This window comes from Pecten maximus, chromosome 9, assembly GCF_902652985.1.
Source record: "Pecten maximus chromosome 9, xPecMax1.1, whole genome shotgun sequence".
Taxonomy (NCBI): Eukaryota; Metazoa; Mollusca; class Bivalvia; order Pectinida; family Pectinidae; genus Pecten; species Pecten maximus.
Window position 1 is genome coordinate 35,497,692 of NC_047023.1, and position 19,442 is coordinate 35,517,133.

The 19,442-nt window shown below is 34.4% G+C and overlaps 2 protein-coding genes across 3 annotated transcripts; one reads left to right on the plus strand and one right to left on the minus strand.

Annotated features, from left to right (window-relative positions):
• Positions 1-2,116: 2,116 nt before the first annotated feature.
• On the minus strand, positions 2,117-10,610 carry LOC117334107. Its single transcript, XM_033893566.1, has 3 exons — positions 10,564-10,610; positions 5,985-6,058; positions 2,117-5,464 (listed from the first exon to the last, which is right to left on the minus strand). The coding sequence occupies exon 3, from the start codon at positions 5,442-5,444 to the stop codon at positions 4,101-4,103; it is 1,344 nt and encodes a 447-aa protein (XP_033749457.1). The 5' UTR covers positions 5,445-5,464; positions 5,985-6,058; positions 10,564-10,610; the 3' UTR covers positions 2,117-4,100.
• Positions 10,611-10,775: 165 nt separating this feature from the next.
• LOC117334108 (kelch domain-containing protein 1-like) lies at positions 10,776-18,961 on the plus strand. 2 transcript variants are annotated; one of them, XM_033893567.1, is made up of 8 exons: positions 10,776-11,059; positions 11,501-11,653; positions 12,584-12,720; positions 13,558-13,660; positions 15,470-15,622; positions 15,991-16,146; positions 16,605-16,778; positions 17,402-18,961. In XM_033893567.1, the coding sequence occupies exons 1-8, from the start codon at positions 10,879-10,881 to the stop codon at positions 17,458-17,460; spliced, it is 1,116 nt and encodes a 371-aa protein (XP_033749458.1). In that variant the 5' UTR covers positions 10,776-10,878; the 3' UTR covers positions 17,461-18,961. The 2 variants fall into 2 exon arrangements, with proteins under 2 accessions (XP_033749458.1, XP_033749459.1); XM_033893568.1 differs by having other exon boundaries at positions 10,984-11,080.
• The last annotated feature ends 481 nt before the right edge of the window (positions 18,962-19,442 follow it).

Consider the following 19,442-nt stretch of genomic DNA (forward strand, 5'->3'; position numbering starts at 1 on the left):
TTTAAGGATTAAATACAATTTAACTAAATGGTCGATGAAGAAATTACTACAGTTAATTCAAATCCTTCAAAACACAGAAACGTGATTCAATATGATGTGAATTTTACATAATTATACATGTATATAAACTGCAAAATAATCACATTTATGGCATTAACAAGAGGCCCATGGGGTTGGTATCATTCACCATTTTTGATTTTTTAACCACACAAGAAGAGACAAAAATCTTTCCAACACCTTAATTACACCATGGTGGTCATGTTGGATTCCTTACTGGCCTGAACAATATTATTTGCTGAGGGCAACGACAACAAATTTTCCAACCAGACATGTTTAGGCTATAGAATTCCTATTAAAATATCAGAGTACATATATATGGTCAGTGCCCTTGACTGTTTATTATATCTATCCTTCTATTGGACCCAACATGTCTCCTCAAAGGTCATGACCTTCATTCATACTGTTCAGAACTAGAACAGGATATTGTGCAGAATTAACTTTATGTGCATTAACAGCAGCATTTTTTATCATAAAACTCTTTAAAACTGAAAAGAAAACCCCACAAACATTGATATAACATAAAATGTTTCTACAAGATAGATATACAAACTGTAACATTCAGCTGTTCTTAATATTGTTATTTCTCTATTGTGATTTGTAGGATTGTCTGATATTTACAGAGCATCCACAGACATAATGTTCTTCCCACCATAGACGTAGCAGTCACAGAATGTATATCCATGTGGACTTTTTCTAATTATCATTTTCTAATTATTTACAAAGCATTCATAAGTTTAATAGAAATAGTAACATTTTCCTTACATTTTGCAATGCTCGAGTTACTAAAATTGACCTCATAAACACACATGCCCCAATAAGCTCTAATTTTTTCTGAGAAGGAAGAATGGTGAGTCTAAGTCCATAAAAAGGTAAATGTAACTTATGACCTCACTAATCTGTACAGTCTGGTCATTTTAACCAAAAGCTTCATGAATAAATGTGTCCAAAATGTAAATGGTTTTATTAAGCACTTCCTGTTTGTCTTTTTGAATGCTCACAGTGCACTTATTAGGGCATATATGATATCATAAAGATCTAATTAGCTAACAAGTTTTATGTTCTAATTATATTATCTATACTGAAGCCAAGAGACATTGAATAAATTAATGTTAGTAATACAAGTTTGATTAATGATAAAGTTTTATAATGACAGTTAAACAAAATCTTATCAGAGTAGATCTGCACCAATTAATTTAAAGACTGTTAATTCAATCACAGAGACACGTTAATTAAAACAAAAAATGGCACTAGTTCTGATCTCTTTAAAGACCTGGAAAATTTAGTTAAATTAGTCCACTTGATTGAAGTCAGAATCACTAGAACTTCACTTGATTGAAGTCAGAATCACTAGAACTTCAACAGTACTAGTTCCTGCAGCAGTATGATAGCGATCGGTGAATTTGGTTTTTACCCTTTGTCATCATACAGTAAAAATAGGTAAACTGGGTCTTATAACTATTCTTACAAGGACGCCTGTCCTAATATGGTAGCAATAGCATAATTAGGTTTTATTAGTCAAAACTTAAAATCTCCTTCAACATATTACTATCACAATATGCTTTTCAGATCTCTTGGGAAATAAGACAATCATACATATTTAAAAAAAAAAATAAAACAAAATATTAACAAGGGAAATGCAAGTTACTGCAGCTGTCAAACAGCTGGGTATGAGATATCTTATGGTTGCATGTCCCAGTAAACAGCTGGTTGAGACAGGTCCCAGTATCAGCTGGCTGAGACATACAATTCCATGTCCCAGTAAACAGCTGGTTGAGACAGGTCCCAGTATCAGCTGGCTGAGACATACATGTCCCAGTAATAGCTGGCTGAGACATACATGTCCCAGTAATAGCTGGCTGAGACATACATGTCCCAGTAACAGCTGGCTGAGACATACATGTCCCAGTAATAGCTGGCTGAGACATCCATGTCCCAGTAATAGCTGGCTGAGACATACATGTCCCAGTAAACAGCTGGCCGAGACATACCTCTGGAAATGTGTGGGACATGTCTGACCCAGCTGTTGACCGAGAAGACCCTGCTGTTTACAGGGACATGTCTGTAAACAGCAGGGTCTTCTCGGTCAACAGCTGGGTCAGACATGTCTGTAAACAGCAGGGTACGCGTCCGAGTACACCTCTCGACATGTCTCAGAATAAAACTGGTTGTGACAAATTTCTTAAAACATCTGGAGGAGACGCATCTCTGTAAATACCTGGGTGAGGCACCTCTCTGTAAATAGCTGGGTGAGGCACCTCTCTGTAAATAGCTGGGTGAGACACATCTCTTTAAACAACTGGTTGAGACACACCTCTTTAAACAACTGGTTGAGACACACCTCTTTAAACAACTGGTTGAGACACATCTGGAGGTGACATCTCAATTGCCTGTAACTATATGCTGTTAATATTTCACTTGCCAACTGTTTTTACATAATACTTATTATTGCATTGAGAAGAATTAATTATCATTGCTTTGCTTCATACCAAAAGATAAATGCTGACCCCATCCATGGTTAATCAGATAATCCACGCTACAGTGTGATTTCTGTTGTTTTGCCCTACAAGGTATGATACCTGGCATGGAAACAGACACTGAATACTTAAGATAATAGATTAACAAAAAAGAAAATATCAATACATATCATGATTATTATCATAATAATAAGTTTGATAACAAAAACAAAAAACAAATCCCTAACTTTGCACCAACATGGATCCAGAGAATGCATGTACGACATACACAGACTAGTCCAGGCCACGTCTCATGGACACTAACGACAAAAAATATTATGCAATCTGAGATCATTCATGATTGATCTTTGCAAAGGTTAATTAATAACTGAACTAAAAAAAAAAAAGAAGCTTATATGACATCCAATGAGGGTTTTGATAATGGACTACATCTGAGGAGAGTATGAACATTCATTAACCTCAGCAAGTGTTAATAACCTGATAAGCAGAGCCAAAAGGATTCACAATCAGAGTTTTACTAAATTATATAATTATCCATATTCACAGAGGTAAAAAATGACAATTATTATGACCAATGAAATTATAAATGGATACATATGATCTCTTCATGAAATTGTCCAAAAGTCTAGAAAGCTATATATATATTTATACTTCATTTTGTCCCGACAAAGATCTAGCCTTTATCTACAAAAATTGTCATAAGCCTCACAGTCAAATTATGACTGACTGCAAAAACAAATTATTCTACAGTATATTCTTAATTCTTTAAACTTCACCAAAAATACACCACTTGTTATGAACTGCTTTGAATGAGTAACAAATCTTAAGATCTCTGGGAAATATTAATAATTTTCATTTTGTAAGTATCATATAAGGCACATGGTTTCTCCATATACATATCATCTTACCTACTGTAGTTTTCAAGTTGACATTCTTAACAAAGATAAAGATACCTATAACATTAACACGACACAGGATATGTGTAAACAATATATGACAGCTCTGGTAACCAAGTGATGTACATGTGACATTTCTGGTAACCAAGTGATGTACATGTGACATCTCTGGTAACCAAGTGATGTACATGTGACATCTCTGGTAACCAAGTGGTGTACATGTGACATTTCTGGTAACCAAGTGATTTACATGTGACATCTCTGGTAACCAAGTGATGTACATGTGACATTTCTGGTAACCAAGTGATGTACATGTGACATTTCTGGTAACCAAGTGATGTACATGTGACATTTCTGGTAACCAAGTGATGTACATGTGACATTTCTGGTAACCAAGTGATGTACATGTGACACCTCTCTAAGGGCATGATGTACATGTGACATATCTAGACCTGGTATTTAAACCATGGATCATGATATTTTGAATACAATGTACATTTGGCCATTGTATGACAATTTGTTGACTTTTATCTATATACTGTGATGCTAAAGAGCTGCTTGCCATCCGCATGACATATGGAAATAAACATCACAATAAATCCAACATTACAAAAGGTTTTTTTTTGTATGACAGTTCATCGGTGTCCAACTGTTGCTGATTTTAAAAAGATTACATGGCCCAACCTGTCTTATGTCTACGACAGGAACAAACAACTTTCAGCACTTCTTCTAAGGTTGAGTAGACATTGTCCTTCCAGCTTTCTTCCAAGTAGTGATCATTGAGCTTGTGCAGGCCAGGGGCCCCCTCCAGCAATGTGTTGTACAGACAAGGGAGAGCAATCTTGTCAGCACATACTAAAGGACCATTCCAGGGTCGCCTAGCAACACGGAACCGTATCATCTTAGGGATGTCTAGTGCCTTCAGATATAAACCTCGACTCTGACTGATGTCCAAGAACTCTAGGGACTTGGATCGGATGGTGTAGGGTACGAGACCTGGTCCACTTGGTGACCAGACTTCCAACATTAGACGCTTGAGATTGGGCAAGCCGTCCATCATTTTGTCAAGGAGGTCTTGCTTCATAGCTTGAAATACAAAGTATTTCTCTATCACTAAAGTGTGCAAGTTCTGGAGACGTGTGAGACACATAACGCTTCTGTCTGACCAATCAAACGGCAGTAGAAGTGTTGTAATTTTCGTTGCCACCTTTGTGAGGTCGTCGAAGAAATACACAAAGATCCTTCCTCTGTATCTCTGTCTGAATACAATATCATTGCAATTTGACCAGTCAGACCAAAATGGTCTTGAAGGTGTCTCTTTCCAGTTGAAGTTGAAATGGCCTAAAGACTGAAGGTTTCCCTTGCTGAGAAAGTTCTGAAGTATCTCTATATAGTTGTCATCAGGTTCACCAATGTCAAACTTGAAATCCAGATATTTTATTGGTGGGCCAAGGATTTGTAAGTATCTAGCAAACATGTGAACTCGTTCATTGTAGCACAGATAACAGTGTGAGGACTGCAGGTGGTTTCTTGAGGGCATGCATGTCATTGGGAAGTCGCACAACATCACAGTACTCCACAAGGCTGGATTGACCAGAAGATCTTTCCACTCTCGGCACACCCTCATGGACAGGCCCTTGTCGATGTGATTAAGGTAGGTGAATACTTTCATCTTCAATTCATAAGGAAGTGATTGGAATGGAAAGGTTTCTAATGTTTCATTTTCTTTGTTTTTGACTTGCCTCTGTGATAAAACCATGGGTTGTCCAGTAAACTGTTTTGATTTAGAATTTTTGATAACCTCGTCGTCTGACATGTTAGAAAATAATGGAAAGTTATTTGATGAATATCGATGGACTGTTCTGTAGACATACTCCTCCTCGTCTGTTCCGTAGTAGCACTGACTGCCATCATCTTTATGATAATTCTGTGACTTTCTTCGTAAGTACCTCAAGGATTTAGGTTTCAGAAGGACCTTTTTCTTCCCATTTTTCCCATGCTCTTTGGTTTCCATGGATGGTAGCAAGGACTTCCCTAAAAATTGAAAGATTATTAATTTATTATAAAATATAGTGATGATTCATTATTGAGTACTAGTTATAACAGGAGAGTCTTTCTGATATGATTATGTAATCAGCTGAATGTGTGTTCAAATTTTCTATTAAATGAATAAATTTTGAGTTTCGTGCTGTATTTGTATTTTGTAAATTTGACTCAAGCATGTCCAACTTATACAGCATTTGCATGTGAATGAAAGTGTTAATTCCATTGTCAACTTCCTGATGTATATTATGTAGGCTATGAAATTTGTTTGATCTAAAATACACAAAAATATTATTAATGATAAAAATAATTGATTTTAACGTGAATAATTACAACTGATTATCAGATCATACAATTTTAAACATTAAGTTGATTATATACAACTGGCATGATCATCCCATCCCTAACTTAACATACAGAAAACATTTCGAATGATACCAGAGTAATATATGTCTAAAAACCAATTCAAATTAATAGAACACAATATGCTGTGTAGTACTGAACACTATACCTTCTATCAGACCCACATCCAAGGGCGCCACAGCACATCAGTGTCTTCATCTGCTACCACACAGACGTCTCAGTCTACAAACAACAATTTCATTGTAGTATTTGGGGTTACCATTGATATTTTGTCCTAGAGCTGCATAATCAGATGGTAACTGATGTTTTATCGGCCTTTAAAAAATCTGATATGGGCCAACTGACAATATAATGATCCGAAGGTTTCTGATGTTTTATCAGAAACCCTCTGATTAAGAGCTGCGCAGTACATCAATTCTATGAAAAAAAATTGAAATAAATCAAGGGAAAACAAAATCAATAAACAAAGCCTGAATATATACATGCACTGTTAATCATAAGTACAAGAGTACATTATTTATAATAAATCGTATTTGCCATTTGGAAACATTTAAAAATTTTGAGCATTAATATTCCTTTCAGAAAGGATGGTACAAAAGACAAGACATTGGATAAAAGTACAATTTACATCAGTTTTATAAACCTTTTGTCAAAATAATGCCTTAAAACAATTAATTTTTTTGCTTTTAATTTTGAGACGAATAAAAATTTTGAATTTATGAATATTGCAGTATGAAGAAATTTTACTGGTTTTACTGATAATTAAATTTATGTCTAAATCATAGCAGTGCCTCAATTTTTACAATACAGATATGATAAAGCAGAATACTTATAAACCCTATTACACTGGCTTTTTCAAAATACAGTTCTCAGTGAAAGTATAAAAGTTCAACCTACATAAAATAAGAACAAGAATAATTCATAATTATATTTGTTGCCTGTCCATGTCCCACTTTGTCAATAATCATAATCATTTTACATGGGCGCTCAATGATATATTTGAAGAGACTAATGAAATTCATTGAATTTCTTTTTAGTCAGAAATTTGAGTTTTTACCCAAACAATACACAAAATTGTAGAAATGTTACTTCAGATTGTAATGCATTCATATACACTATACATCCCACAATTGCAATATACCTATAACCAAAGTTTGGTTGCTCTAGCTTTTATAGTTTGTCAGAAACAGCCAAATATGCAAGAGCTAAATCCACCTTAACACAGATAAAACATTTTTAGTGTAGCTAGTAGCTAGCTATATAGGCTCTATACATGTATGATTGAGGTTTTGTTGGTCTAGCTTTGTCAGAAAACCAACACAGCCCCGTCCCACCCCCACCCAATGGCAGACCTAGATATATATAGGGACAACATAGAAATGCAAGGATCATGATCAGTGTACTGATGCCAAATCTGTACTCTGCTTGCACAGCAATGTTCCCATTTCAAATCCAATTTAAAATCTCCTTTGATATAGTGAAGTGATCATGAATGGACATGTGACAGGTGTTTATCACACATTGTTTGTAATCACCAAACAGTTAAGGAATGACAATATCATGATTAGTAATATGGCATGTGCCAAGTAATTATATATAAAAGGCCATGTCCACGTATTCCCAAAACTCCATTTTTTTAAGCAATACAAAAGTGATCATGCCTTTTCCATGATGATCGTGTTACCATATATATAAATCTCCTTTCCCCTCAAAAAATAAATAATTAAAAAAAAAATAATCTTAAGACAAACAGATTTCAGAAGAATGTGTATGTTTGTTATGCCCCAGGCAGTGTTCACCAGTGGATATGTCACATGACAGCTGCCACAGGTATGAATTCTGACCCCTTGACCGCTTAGTGCAACAGACATGGCAAACAGGAACATGTATAGGGACAGCTGGTTATGGGGAAAAAGGTGGAAATGTAGATTTTGGTTGATTTTGTTATTATAACGTCCCAAGGACGTGCCAGGTTTTAGAGGTAGAAGAATGCTTGAGTATACACGCAATATCAGGAAATGTAGAAATATGGGAAAAAAAAGGTGGGGTGTAAATAAGTTTAAGATTTTGTCAATAACTTTAATTTCATAAACTTCAAAAATTATAGAAAATGATTTTCAATTCATAATTGAATCTTGATGAACTGATTGTATTTCATATTTTTTCATAGAAAATACTTTTTATTAATTAATAGGTAAATGAATTATTTAAAATATGTAATATATATATCTAAATAAATTTGATGGGAAGTTCATGAGGAACACATTTAATGTGCATTCCATAATCTCCTTCCCTTCAACTATAGGTATACCGGTAGTTCAGGTCTCCAACTTTGACAATATTATTTACCATGCTATAAAGAAATAACTCTTTCCCGTCCTTCCCTTTATAATGAATTGTAACACCAATCTTCTCATACACAGTTATTCTATTTAAAGTATATTTTACTTAAAGGAAAAGGGACTTGGCAAATATGTTTTTTAAATTCTTATTCTGACATTCACAGAAGATACCATCTATGATAGATTATTTTATTGTTTATTTTTGTGAAAAGGAGTTTGGTTTAGGTGAATATCAAACAGAAGTAAAATTATTTCATCATGTACATGTATATATATATGTATATCAAACGAATAAATATATCTATTTAAATTTCAAGCATGAAATGAATCCCCATATGAAGTACGGGTATAAAATATTTATGCATTTTTAGATATTTATCTAAATAACAAGAGTTACAAGTTCACCAAAACACTAAATTATTAATAAATTAGTGTTTATATTATGTTATATACAAAGGCTTGAAGCAATTTGTTTGTTTGTTTGTTTGCTTGCTTGCTTGCTTATCACCCTAAGCACAGCCAGGGTCATTTTGAGGCAGGGTCTCCTTGTAGTAGTTGGTGACTACTTTACTGAGCAACATAAGAGCAATGGTCACATGCCATCCAGAGCAATAAGTGTAAAGCATCTTGCCCAAGGGCACAACGAAGACCACTCAGACCAGCCTGTTCTCAGCTTCTGATTAAACACAAACCGAACCAGGTAGCGAGCGTTCATGCACTGCAATTGAGATTACATGGCCAGCGCTCTGACCAACTGAGCTACCTCAGTTGAACTCATTTAATAATTACATATCAAATACAATAAGTGTCTGATTCTCTATCATCAGTATCATGTAACATGCAACTTCAAAATAGGAGATGTCATTTCTATCAGTGGAAAAGCAAGTCTAGAAATATGCATGACTTGAAAGATACATATATATATATACTGAGGCTATTAAACTTATCGACCTCAGTCATGGAAGCCAGCTGCTATTAGGGTATGAGAGATAGCTGAACAAAATAATTCAATTCAAAAGGGCTGGAATGCTGGGATGTACATGTATATAGCAATGCATGAGGGATTAGTTATATCTAACAATAATGTATATACTGCAAACTTTGCTGTATACTTACATTACACTGTCATTAATTCTCATTATCATGGTTCAAATGATTGGACTGGTTGGACAAGAGCTTTTTGTTCATAAAATAAGGTAGACATGACTACAATAGGGATTTTATGACAAGCCTTGAAATGGTACATCTGCAGATTCATCAAGAAATGTTAAATTTACCAAACAGGCCCCTTGTTTATCTCGACTGATGTTGATCACAATACCTCTTACAAATTTATGGTAATTAATATATATGGGAATAAGTAATGCCTAAATCATTGTTTTGTTTACTCTTGGGTGATTATAAAACATGATAAGACTGGAGACACTTCATTTTTGTAATAAAGGGAAAGTCATATTTAAATAATGTAAACATATATTATATATGTCTGATGATATTTTAACATTATTTTTTAAAACTTTGTTTAGTTGCTTTAATTCAATTGTATTGTGGGACTGTACAAACTTATCTGTGTAGCATGGACTGTAGCCCAATATTCCTCTGGTCCTAACACCATGTCTGGTGTAGGGCCAGAGCTCGAGCGCACTACTATATGAAAACATGGAATTCTCTGACACCAATGGGATCAATGCTAGCGACATAAACAGATACAGATTGGCAATAATCAAGAGTTTGGCATTTAAGGCCAATTGATTATGACAAAATTATATAAAATCCTGTCTTCTTACTTTCAGTCCTACAGTACATATAACATGTCTTTATTCAAGCGGTATGTAATATGGGATATGTATAGAAAGTCCATTCAGACTATACGTATTCATAAATCACAGGAAAAGACATTAAAGAAATCAATTTAACAGGTATCAGTTATAAAAAAAGGTAAACATCGTTACTTAGAGCTAGTATTGTACAAGATTTCACATGAAACCAGCTGTGGTTTACAGATCTGGGGTACTTAGGCAAGTTAGGGATTTCCCAAAATTGTTTTGACGCAACGTGAAATATCCATCAAAATATTTGCATAGTTTCAAACCATGCAATAAATAATCAAAGAAATTAAATTATTTTATATCGTTTTAAAATTATTGCTGAATTGTTTTGTCCGAGAAATAAACAGAAAATAATATAATTAAGATTCCCTGCATGAACCCCTCTGCTGTCAGCTGAGAACCGGTGAATTAGAAAACATAAAAATCGGTGCGGTTATAGGTCTTTTCGACTACTTCTGGCATACAACGTTTCGGCTTAAGTTTAAATAACATATTGCATACATTGTCATTCGAATTCATAATGGTGGTATGACGAAAATAGATGTTTTATAGGTACCTGTCTTGGTCCTGTCCGTCGGGTCTTTGTGAATTTTAAAGCGGAAGTGAGGTCAGATTCCGTAAAAATCGTTTATGTTCGTAAACATATGTCATCATCAAACTAATTAGGAAAAATAAGTTTGATAATTCTATGGTTTACTGCTATTTGTTTATATTATGTAATCGCTAAAGATTTAGTTATTTATGAGAGAGAAAAAAATATTTTGGTAAACGTCAATATTTACTTCCGGGGTCTGCTGTATGAAGAAATCGCGGGAAACTGTCACACACAGAAAGAATAAATTCAGCATCTGCAATCACTCTTTACTAGGCCATGGAAGTCATTGAGAACGATATTGCTGTGGAATGGAGCGTTGCTGCAGACAATCCGTTTACACCCAGGGAAGGTCAATGTTGCTGCGTATGTGGCTCCAAACTGTATGTTTTTGGAGGTGTCTTGCAGACAAATGACGGCGAGATGACAGAAACCAATGAACTCCTAAATTTCGACGCAGGTGAATTATAATATGACATTGGTAGGCCCCTATATTATATTGTACAGGACTTTGTTTCCAGTTTTATAGATTGGATGGGTTACTTTATAACGATTAGTTTCTCGAGACTTGATATACGTTCCCACGTAAACCCTAGTAGCATTAATAGATTATTTCCAAGACTTGAGGGATCGGGATTTTACCAGAACTTGTTTTCTGAAAAAGCATTTTTAGAGGTGATGTAAAAGAAGGTAATAGATTTTTAATAATCTTAGATCCATCATCAGGACTAGCACAAGTTTGTTATCTCTAATTTTAAGAATTATCTACTTTTCAGGATCAAATTCCCAAGCCATGTTCAGAAGGTAAGTGTATCAAATATATGATACACACCACATTCAGTATCTCTACATAATTATAAATAATTTATAAAATTATCAATTTAAATTTTTTTTTTTACAGAAACAATGGTTTGGCAGAAAACTGCGTATAAGAATGACGCCCCTTCACCAAGATCAGCTGCTGCTTTGTCATGTGTTGGGAAGAAGTTGTATCTGTTTGGTGGTCTCAATCAGACGTGTGGGTGGCTAGGGGATCTTCATGTGTTCGATACAGGTGACATTAATATCTGTTATTAATTGAATTCACGTGGTTCATATACAGATAAAAAAATCAGGCCTTGCTTTGAAAATTCAATGTCATGGCTTGAAAGAGCTTGCAATTTATAATGTAGAAGAATTGGACTGGTTTGAACGTCATTGGCCAGGTAGCTCAAATGGCTGAGCATCCGTCTCCAGTTTGGAGGTCCTGGTTTAGAGTCCCGGTCTGGTTGATCAGTATTCCTCAATTTCCTGTTAAAGTCCTTATGTTGGAATTAATTAAAGAAAATAATGATGCTTTCTAAACATATTCACAATATTGTAAGCATTGTTCTATTGCATTTTTCTTTGTTGTGATTTTTATGTTAAAACCAATTTAATGTAGTCACAACTGTACTATTACAGAATTCTTACTGTGACATGAAATAGCTATATATATAGCACTACAGATATATAGAACATTGCACAATATATATGTTACAAGATATGTGTCTAAATTAAATCAAATCTCAATCACTGCTCCAGAAAATTCTTGGGAAAATCTTTAATTTTAATGATAGATAGTTCTGGATAAGTCTTGGAATTTGATATCTCATAGTCAGTATATGAACCATGTTTCACTAAAATAGAATATAAAATATGAATCAGCATTCAACTGGTTAACGTACACAGAAATGAAAGTGTTCTACCCAGATATAACTGTTCTAACACACCATTTTAAACAAGTTGACTTTCTACTATCTGTAAAAGACTATTTGAAAGTAACATTTAACTTGATCAGATAAAATATATATCCTAAGAGCAGGCATTCTGTATCATTTTCCCTATTTTACAAGTACACTGTATTTGGATTTTGCGCCACCAAATTACCAAAAAAGAGGATTTTAGCACTTGATGAGGAAATATTTAATTGGAGACAAGGAAGATTATTTTCTTTCTTCTGTAGAAACACTGACATGGTCCAGTATACAAGCAGCTGATGGCCCTTGCCCGAGAGACAAGCTACAGTCTGTTGCCATAGACACAAAGATATATTTCTTTGGCGGATTTGGGCCAAAAGCTACTTTAGCGATGGAAGATGATGTAAGAATCCAGGAACAATTTATTTTATATAAAAGTTTTAAGAATGAGGGTAATCCTGGGAGAAATAAATGGATTCTCTTATTTAATGCTAGAATGGATAACCACATACAAAGTTCATGGTTTGTTTGAACCTCCTGAAGATGTTATTTGGTTTAAACTAATTGCAGGGATTTTACTATTTTTTGTCCAGGCCCAGGGTCCATTGAATTGGGAATGTTTTACTAGACAAAATGTGAAATTGGGAAAACAGATGAAAGTCAAGTTCAAACAAATTCCTGTTCTTCTCAATAGATATTACCTTTATACATCTGATATTTATTCAAAATTGCCTGAGCTCTTTATTTTGGGAATTTTCACCAGGCTTTCTTTAGGGGAATGGGTCCTTTTAACGGACCCAGATTCTATTGTAGGAAAATTCCTGAATTGATAATACCCCCATTGTCCTGTTTTGCAAAGGCCCCTCTTCCCAGTTTAAATTTCTGTATTCATGCATTTTTGCTAACCCTTCCATCATTATTATATGAATTTTACTAATCAATTTACATTTTCGACTTCTTTTCCAAAACCGCTGGACCAAATTCAATGAAATTTGGCAGGAAACTTCCATGGCTGAAGGTTAACCAAAATTGTGAATAATATGGTGGAGGAAGAAATCAAAAAAAAAAAAAAATAATATGTAAAATTTTTAAAATGTGTTTAGTATTTCTTCGAGAATTTGCTATTTGATATAACAACAAACTTATTACTGAAACATTGAAGATTTGATGATAAAAACATTATGCGGTACTATATTATATGTCCTTAGTATATTGTTGTTTTGAAACTTTACTTTCACAGGGAGATGAAGAGTATGAAGATGAAGATGATGATGATGAACTCCCCGGGGATCAGGAGGCAGCAGAATTTGGCTGGTTTAATGATCTCTATGTCTTTGATACTGGTATGTATTTACCTTAATATTTGCAAGTGTTTAAAAAAAAAACAAAAAAAAACACACACACACACAATTTAGTACATTAATACAAATTATGTGAAAGGGCTGTACAAAAGCTGGTACTATCAATGCATCATTCAAGTCGTGATACAATTCTGAGAATTGATTAAGTGTATTGTCTCCCTTTACTCGCATAAAAAAAATCCAAACATTTCCATTACCCAACACAGGCTTTCCAGATGGTTTGACAAGCCAGCACAAGGTTTGCGAATGGTTTGACGAGCCAGAAACCAAGTTAGTCATAAAAATTATAGTTATGGAAACAAAGTATCTGCAGTTGGTGAGAGGACAGGCTGTAAAACTACTTTTAAGTAAAGACATTCTTGGCATGGTGGCTACAGGAGAAGACGTGTCTTGTTACCAATGTTTTAATTTCATCTGTTCATTTTTAGCTCACCTGGCCCAAAGGGCCGGTGAGCTTATGCCATGGTGCAGCGTCCATCATCTAACGTCCAGCAACATTTCCTTTAAATCCCTACTAGTCCTGAACACCTGAATGGATTTTAATGAAATTTAGTCTGAAGCATTATTGGGCAAAGGAGATGTTATGTTGTATAAATGAAGGGTGTGACTCCCCTGGGGCCGGAGAAACAGGGCCCGATAGGGGAAATTTAGGTGAATCCTTTAAATCCCTAATTATCCTGAATGCCATAATGTATTTTGATGAAATTTGATCTGGAGCATTATTGGGCAAAGGAAACCTAAGATTTAATAAACAGAGGGTGTGGCTCCCCTGGGGCCAGAGGAGCGGCACTCTAATAGGGGAATTTGAGGTAAATCGTTTAATCTCTACTAGTCCTGAACACCTGAATGGATTTTGATGAAATTTAGTCTGAAGCATTATTTGGCAAAGGAGATGTATAAATGAAGGGTGCGACTCCCCTGGGGCTGGAGAAACAGGTAAATTTAGGTGAATCCTTTAAATCCATTATTATCCTGAATGCCTTAGTAATTCGATGAAATTTGATCTAGAGCATTATTGGGCAAAGAAGACCTTAGATCAAATAAACAAATGGTGTGGCTCCCCTGGGGCTTGAGGCGGTGGGGCTATTGTAAATATTCACGTATAGTGCACACTTTTTTTCAAAATTTGACAAGTGAAAAAATCCACTGCGCACTATATGCAGGTACAAGCCTTTGCCGGTAAGATACATGAATGTCATGAATATGATGCGAGATTTGTAATTGTTTCCCTCGACAGTAGGATTATGATTTAATACTTATATATATAAAGCATGTAGTAAGTAAATATTGAACAAATAATCAAAGAAATAAATAGTCATTTAGATGTTTAATTCCTTGAAATTGTATATCTATCAGCAATTACTTGAACTTTGTGAGCCACACATGATTTGCACACATGCAATCTCACTTGAGCAAGTTGCTGTTTACCTGAATGTATTTTGATGAAATTTGGTCTGGAGAATTATTGGGCAAATGAGATCTAATGTTGTTTAAATGAAAAATGTTGTTTTTTTGTTTTTTTCAAGAATGACAGGATATGGTCTACCTGTGGTTTTAACCATTATTGAGAGAGGTAGTTCTTAAAACAATTAAAAACATTGAATATCACTTTAATTAGAGTATTTTGCCCTAATTCCTGAAATATCCAGGTGAGCAATGCAGGCCCTCTATGCCTCTTGTTCATGGTTCCTGGTTGACAAACATCCTCATGTTTGGTAGATATTTCACTGAAATACCATGTGTTTCCATAATTTAACAGCATAAAGAAAATTTATAAATCATGTTGAACAGTTACCAACCAATGGACCCAGCCCCTACAGATGAATCTGGGAGTGCCAAGTCCTCGGGCTGCCCATGGTCTTTGTGCTGTCGGTAAAAATCTGGTGATCATGGGAGGACGCGACACTGAGGATAGGCAGAATGACATCCACATCTACGACACAGGTATAAGTTTTGTTTTCATCATATGATGATGATTCAATAGATTACATATAAGATTAATAATGGAAGGGAAATATCAATTAACTTTGTCATTCAGAAAGTCTTTCCATTCATAATGCAAAATGGTATTTAACTTCAAAATTGATATTTTACTTTTTGCAGAGTGTAAGGAAAAAATTATTTATCTTAATTAATTTTAATGGTGAAAAGGTGTACATATATATTGTAATGTAAAATTTACACAAGAAATTTGATGAACAAGACACTAGTATCACTAGCCTATTACTGAGAGATTGACATATCCAAGTGTGTTCATCAGTCGGTATGCTATATGCTCTAATCTGCTATGGCTTTCTATCCATATTTGACAGAAACAAGGAAATGGGATATGAATATGAACTGCAAAGGGATACCGCCCAGTCCAAGATCATTTCATACAATTTCTGCTGTTGGGAACAGAGTTGTGGTGCTTGGAGGAAGAGGGAAAGAAAATCAGCACTTTGATGATGTCAATATATTTGCCCTTGGTGAGTGTATATTGTCAGATGGTTAGGTTTGATTTATATCGATATTACCATCAGCATACTCACCAATGTTGAGCATTCATCGCCGTTTCTTAGAAAGTATTGCAACTAATTGCAAAATCTATGACAACTAGATCTTGGGGAGTTAACCAAATCATACCACAAAATGATACTTCCAATTTTAAAGGTGAAAAAAAAACCAATAAAACATGGAATTCTGATAAACTGATCTTGACTTGTTGGGCTGAATGGAAGTGTGTAGGACCTAATGTTGGAGGGAGTACCTTGAGAAAACCCACTTACTGCAGTAGTCCGAAGGTTACCCCATACTTTTTCATGTGCAATGAAGAAATCAAACAAAAGTATAACTTATACACTGTGGTGTATAAATGGAGAAGTTGTGTCATCTTTGTTCATGTATTATTACTTTTTTTCTGAAATATTTTATCTTGTATTCACAGACACCAAGGAGTGGTACCAAGCTACCGTGAAAGGGAAAGCTGCCAGTGGTCGAGGGCAGCAGGCTGTTGGTGTTGTTGGTGATAAACTGATAATGTTTGGAGGCACCAGTAACTTTAGTACAGAGATTATGCAGTGTCAGTCCACACACAATGATACACTACTACTTAAAACAGGTAGGTTTAGAAGTATATGATGGATTTTAATCAATCTAACGCTTCCTTTAGTTCTTCACAGAAACCTTTGCTACATCAAAAAGACACTGATATTACCAAAAAGAAATAGAATTTAGGCCATATAGGATTAATTTGTTGGTTTCATTACTCATTCACATCAAAATGAAATATTTTAATAAATCCTTTGAAGCAACTTTTGTGTTCATTAATTTCAACAAGAAACATCAAAATTTTCAGTTTATTGGGAAATGTCTATGTCCAAATCTCCATGGACCCATCCTTTATCGAAGTGTATAGTTCTGCCATTCTACGAGTTTCTGAAAATCCCCCAAGTTTATTCCATGGCAGAAATATTGTTGATTCTTTCTGATTCTGTGTGTGCACGGATATCAAAGCCATTGTCTGTGTAGAGATAGCCTGCCAAATATTTGCATCAACTAGCTAAGTCTTTTTAGCACTGTAACTGCTTTTCTTTCAAACATTTGGAATATCAGCAAGACTAAAGTACAAACCGGAATGCAAAACAAAGTTAGAAAAACTTAAGAATTGTTTCATAAATACTAAATAGTATCAGTCACTGTGTTATATTGATGATTTATGCAATCTTCTTTTTCATGTTGCAGAAGACATCTTAAAAGGTGGACGAAAAGGAAATCTTAATGGACAAGCTGAAGCCAGCTGATAATGACAGTGGGATATCCAAGTTTTATCTTTTAAATCCAGTCATCAATTCATGGTTGTAAAATGAATGTTTTTCACAATTCATCATTTCTGTCATCAAATTTTACAAAAGTAAAGATGCAGTGCAAAAGAAAAAGACAAAAACCTAGTGCCAGAACTTATCGTCTTTTATCGAAGTATGTAATACTTTGACAGCTAACATTATAGACAGATGACATCAAGAAGGACGCCATTTAGTATCCTGTATTTGTATGTTTATGCATACCTGTATGTACATGTAGATAGTACATGTACACTTGTATGTTACATTATTTTAAAACATTTTGTTATAAATTGTAACCGAGTTACAAGTTTGGTTCGCCTACTGGATAGACCTCCAAGAAGCTCAAGGAAAGTTCTCTAATTGATAATTGGAGTGGAATATCTCTTCTGTTGAAAGGTTATAAGATAGCAAATTACTACTGCAGCCATACAGAAAAACTAGTTTGATTTAAATTTTACATTCTTGGCTCATTTTGCTAAAATTTGAAGATAAAGGAAACATAACCTAACTGAAGGTATGGATAAGTTCATTTGTAGTAAAGGGATTAATATTGATCAATTTACCCGAGGCCTACAGAGAGCCTATGCTCAGTTTTATATTTTATACTCTTGTTTCCTGAGATGCCTTATTATAATATATATAATAGCATATTTAACATCAAGGATGAATTTAGCTCCATATAAAATGGATTAAATGCACTATTCAGCATTGTACTAATGAATATGAAATGAAATTGAGTATTGTTATCTATATACCACCTGGAACTGTACATCCTTCAACACCTAATGACGACATATGACGCCGCCTCTATATTCCCGATGATGACATAGGACTCCTCAAATTTCTCACCTTATCTGTAGGTAAACTGCCTAATCCAGGAATACTTGTTATATATTGGACAAATTAAAGATATTTCTCTAATCTTTTTTGAACAAATAAACTAAATTTAGCATGTCCATTTTAAATAAGACTTGATTTGAATAGGGTAATCAACGATACGATATCCTTACACATAAAAATTTAACAATTTTTGCCTAGGTTTAAATGTATGAAAATAGCAAGTGCGTCTTATGTGGTCATTAGGAATAGGGATGATTTCAAATGTAGGTGTATATTACCGTCTGGTAAGTAAGAACATAGCCTTGACGGTTTTCTATTTGATATTTGTAACTTAATTATCAGAAGATGCATGCATGTTTATCTATAAAACTTGAAAACAAAGGCAGGCATAGTTGTAGTTTATTCTAGAGGTAAAGTTAAATATCTTCTATAACAAATTTGATATTATGTGTTGAGAAATTGCTGTTAATGTTAGATATTTTAGTCTTGGTATTACACTGTACCAACACCATTTATACTGTCTGCATGGAGGATACTTGTACATTGAATACATCCAACAGACAGTAGTTATTTTGATCTATAAAGATTGAAAAAAATGAATAAACATTTTAACACTGAATTATATGTATGTTGGTTTGTATATAAAACAAAAAACATGATGCCGATATCAAGATATTTAAACAGGAGTGAAAATCAAGCAATGGCGAGTTTTTGGTATTGTCACCCAAAAACGTGAAGTGAAATTGTAATATATAAATGGAAGTGGAAATCAAGTAATGGTGAGTTTTGTTTGTATCATCACCCAAAAATATGAAGTAAAAGTGTAATAAATAAATGGAAGTGAAAATCAAGTAATGGTGAGTTTGTGGTATAATCACCCCATAAAATGAAGTAAAATTGTAATCTTAACTCAAAATAGATAAAAAGAGGGTAAAAAAATCAACTACAGTATACAGATTAACACTAAGACCCTTCCGAAAAAGAAGACAATCGTACCAGGTGTTCTTGAAGAGTAATAGGAGCAGTTATCAACAACACAATGTCAATCCATATAACATCCTCAGAATGGTGGCCATGGAACCATCGGGCACATCTACTCC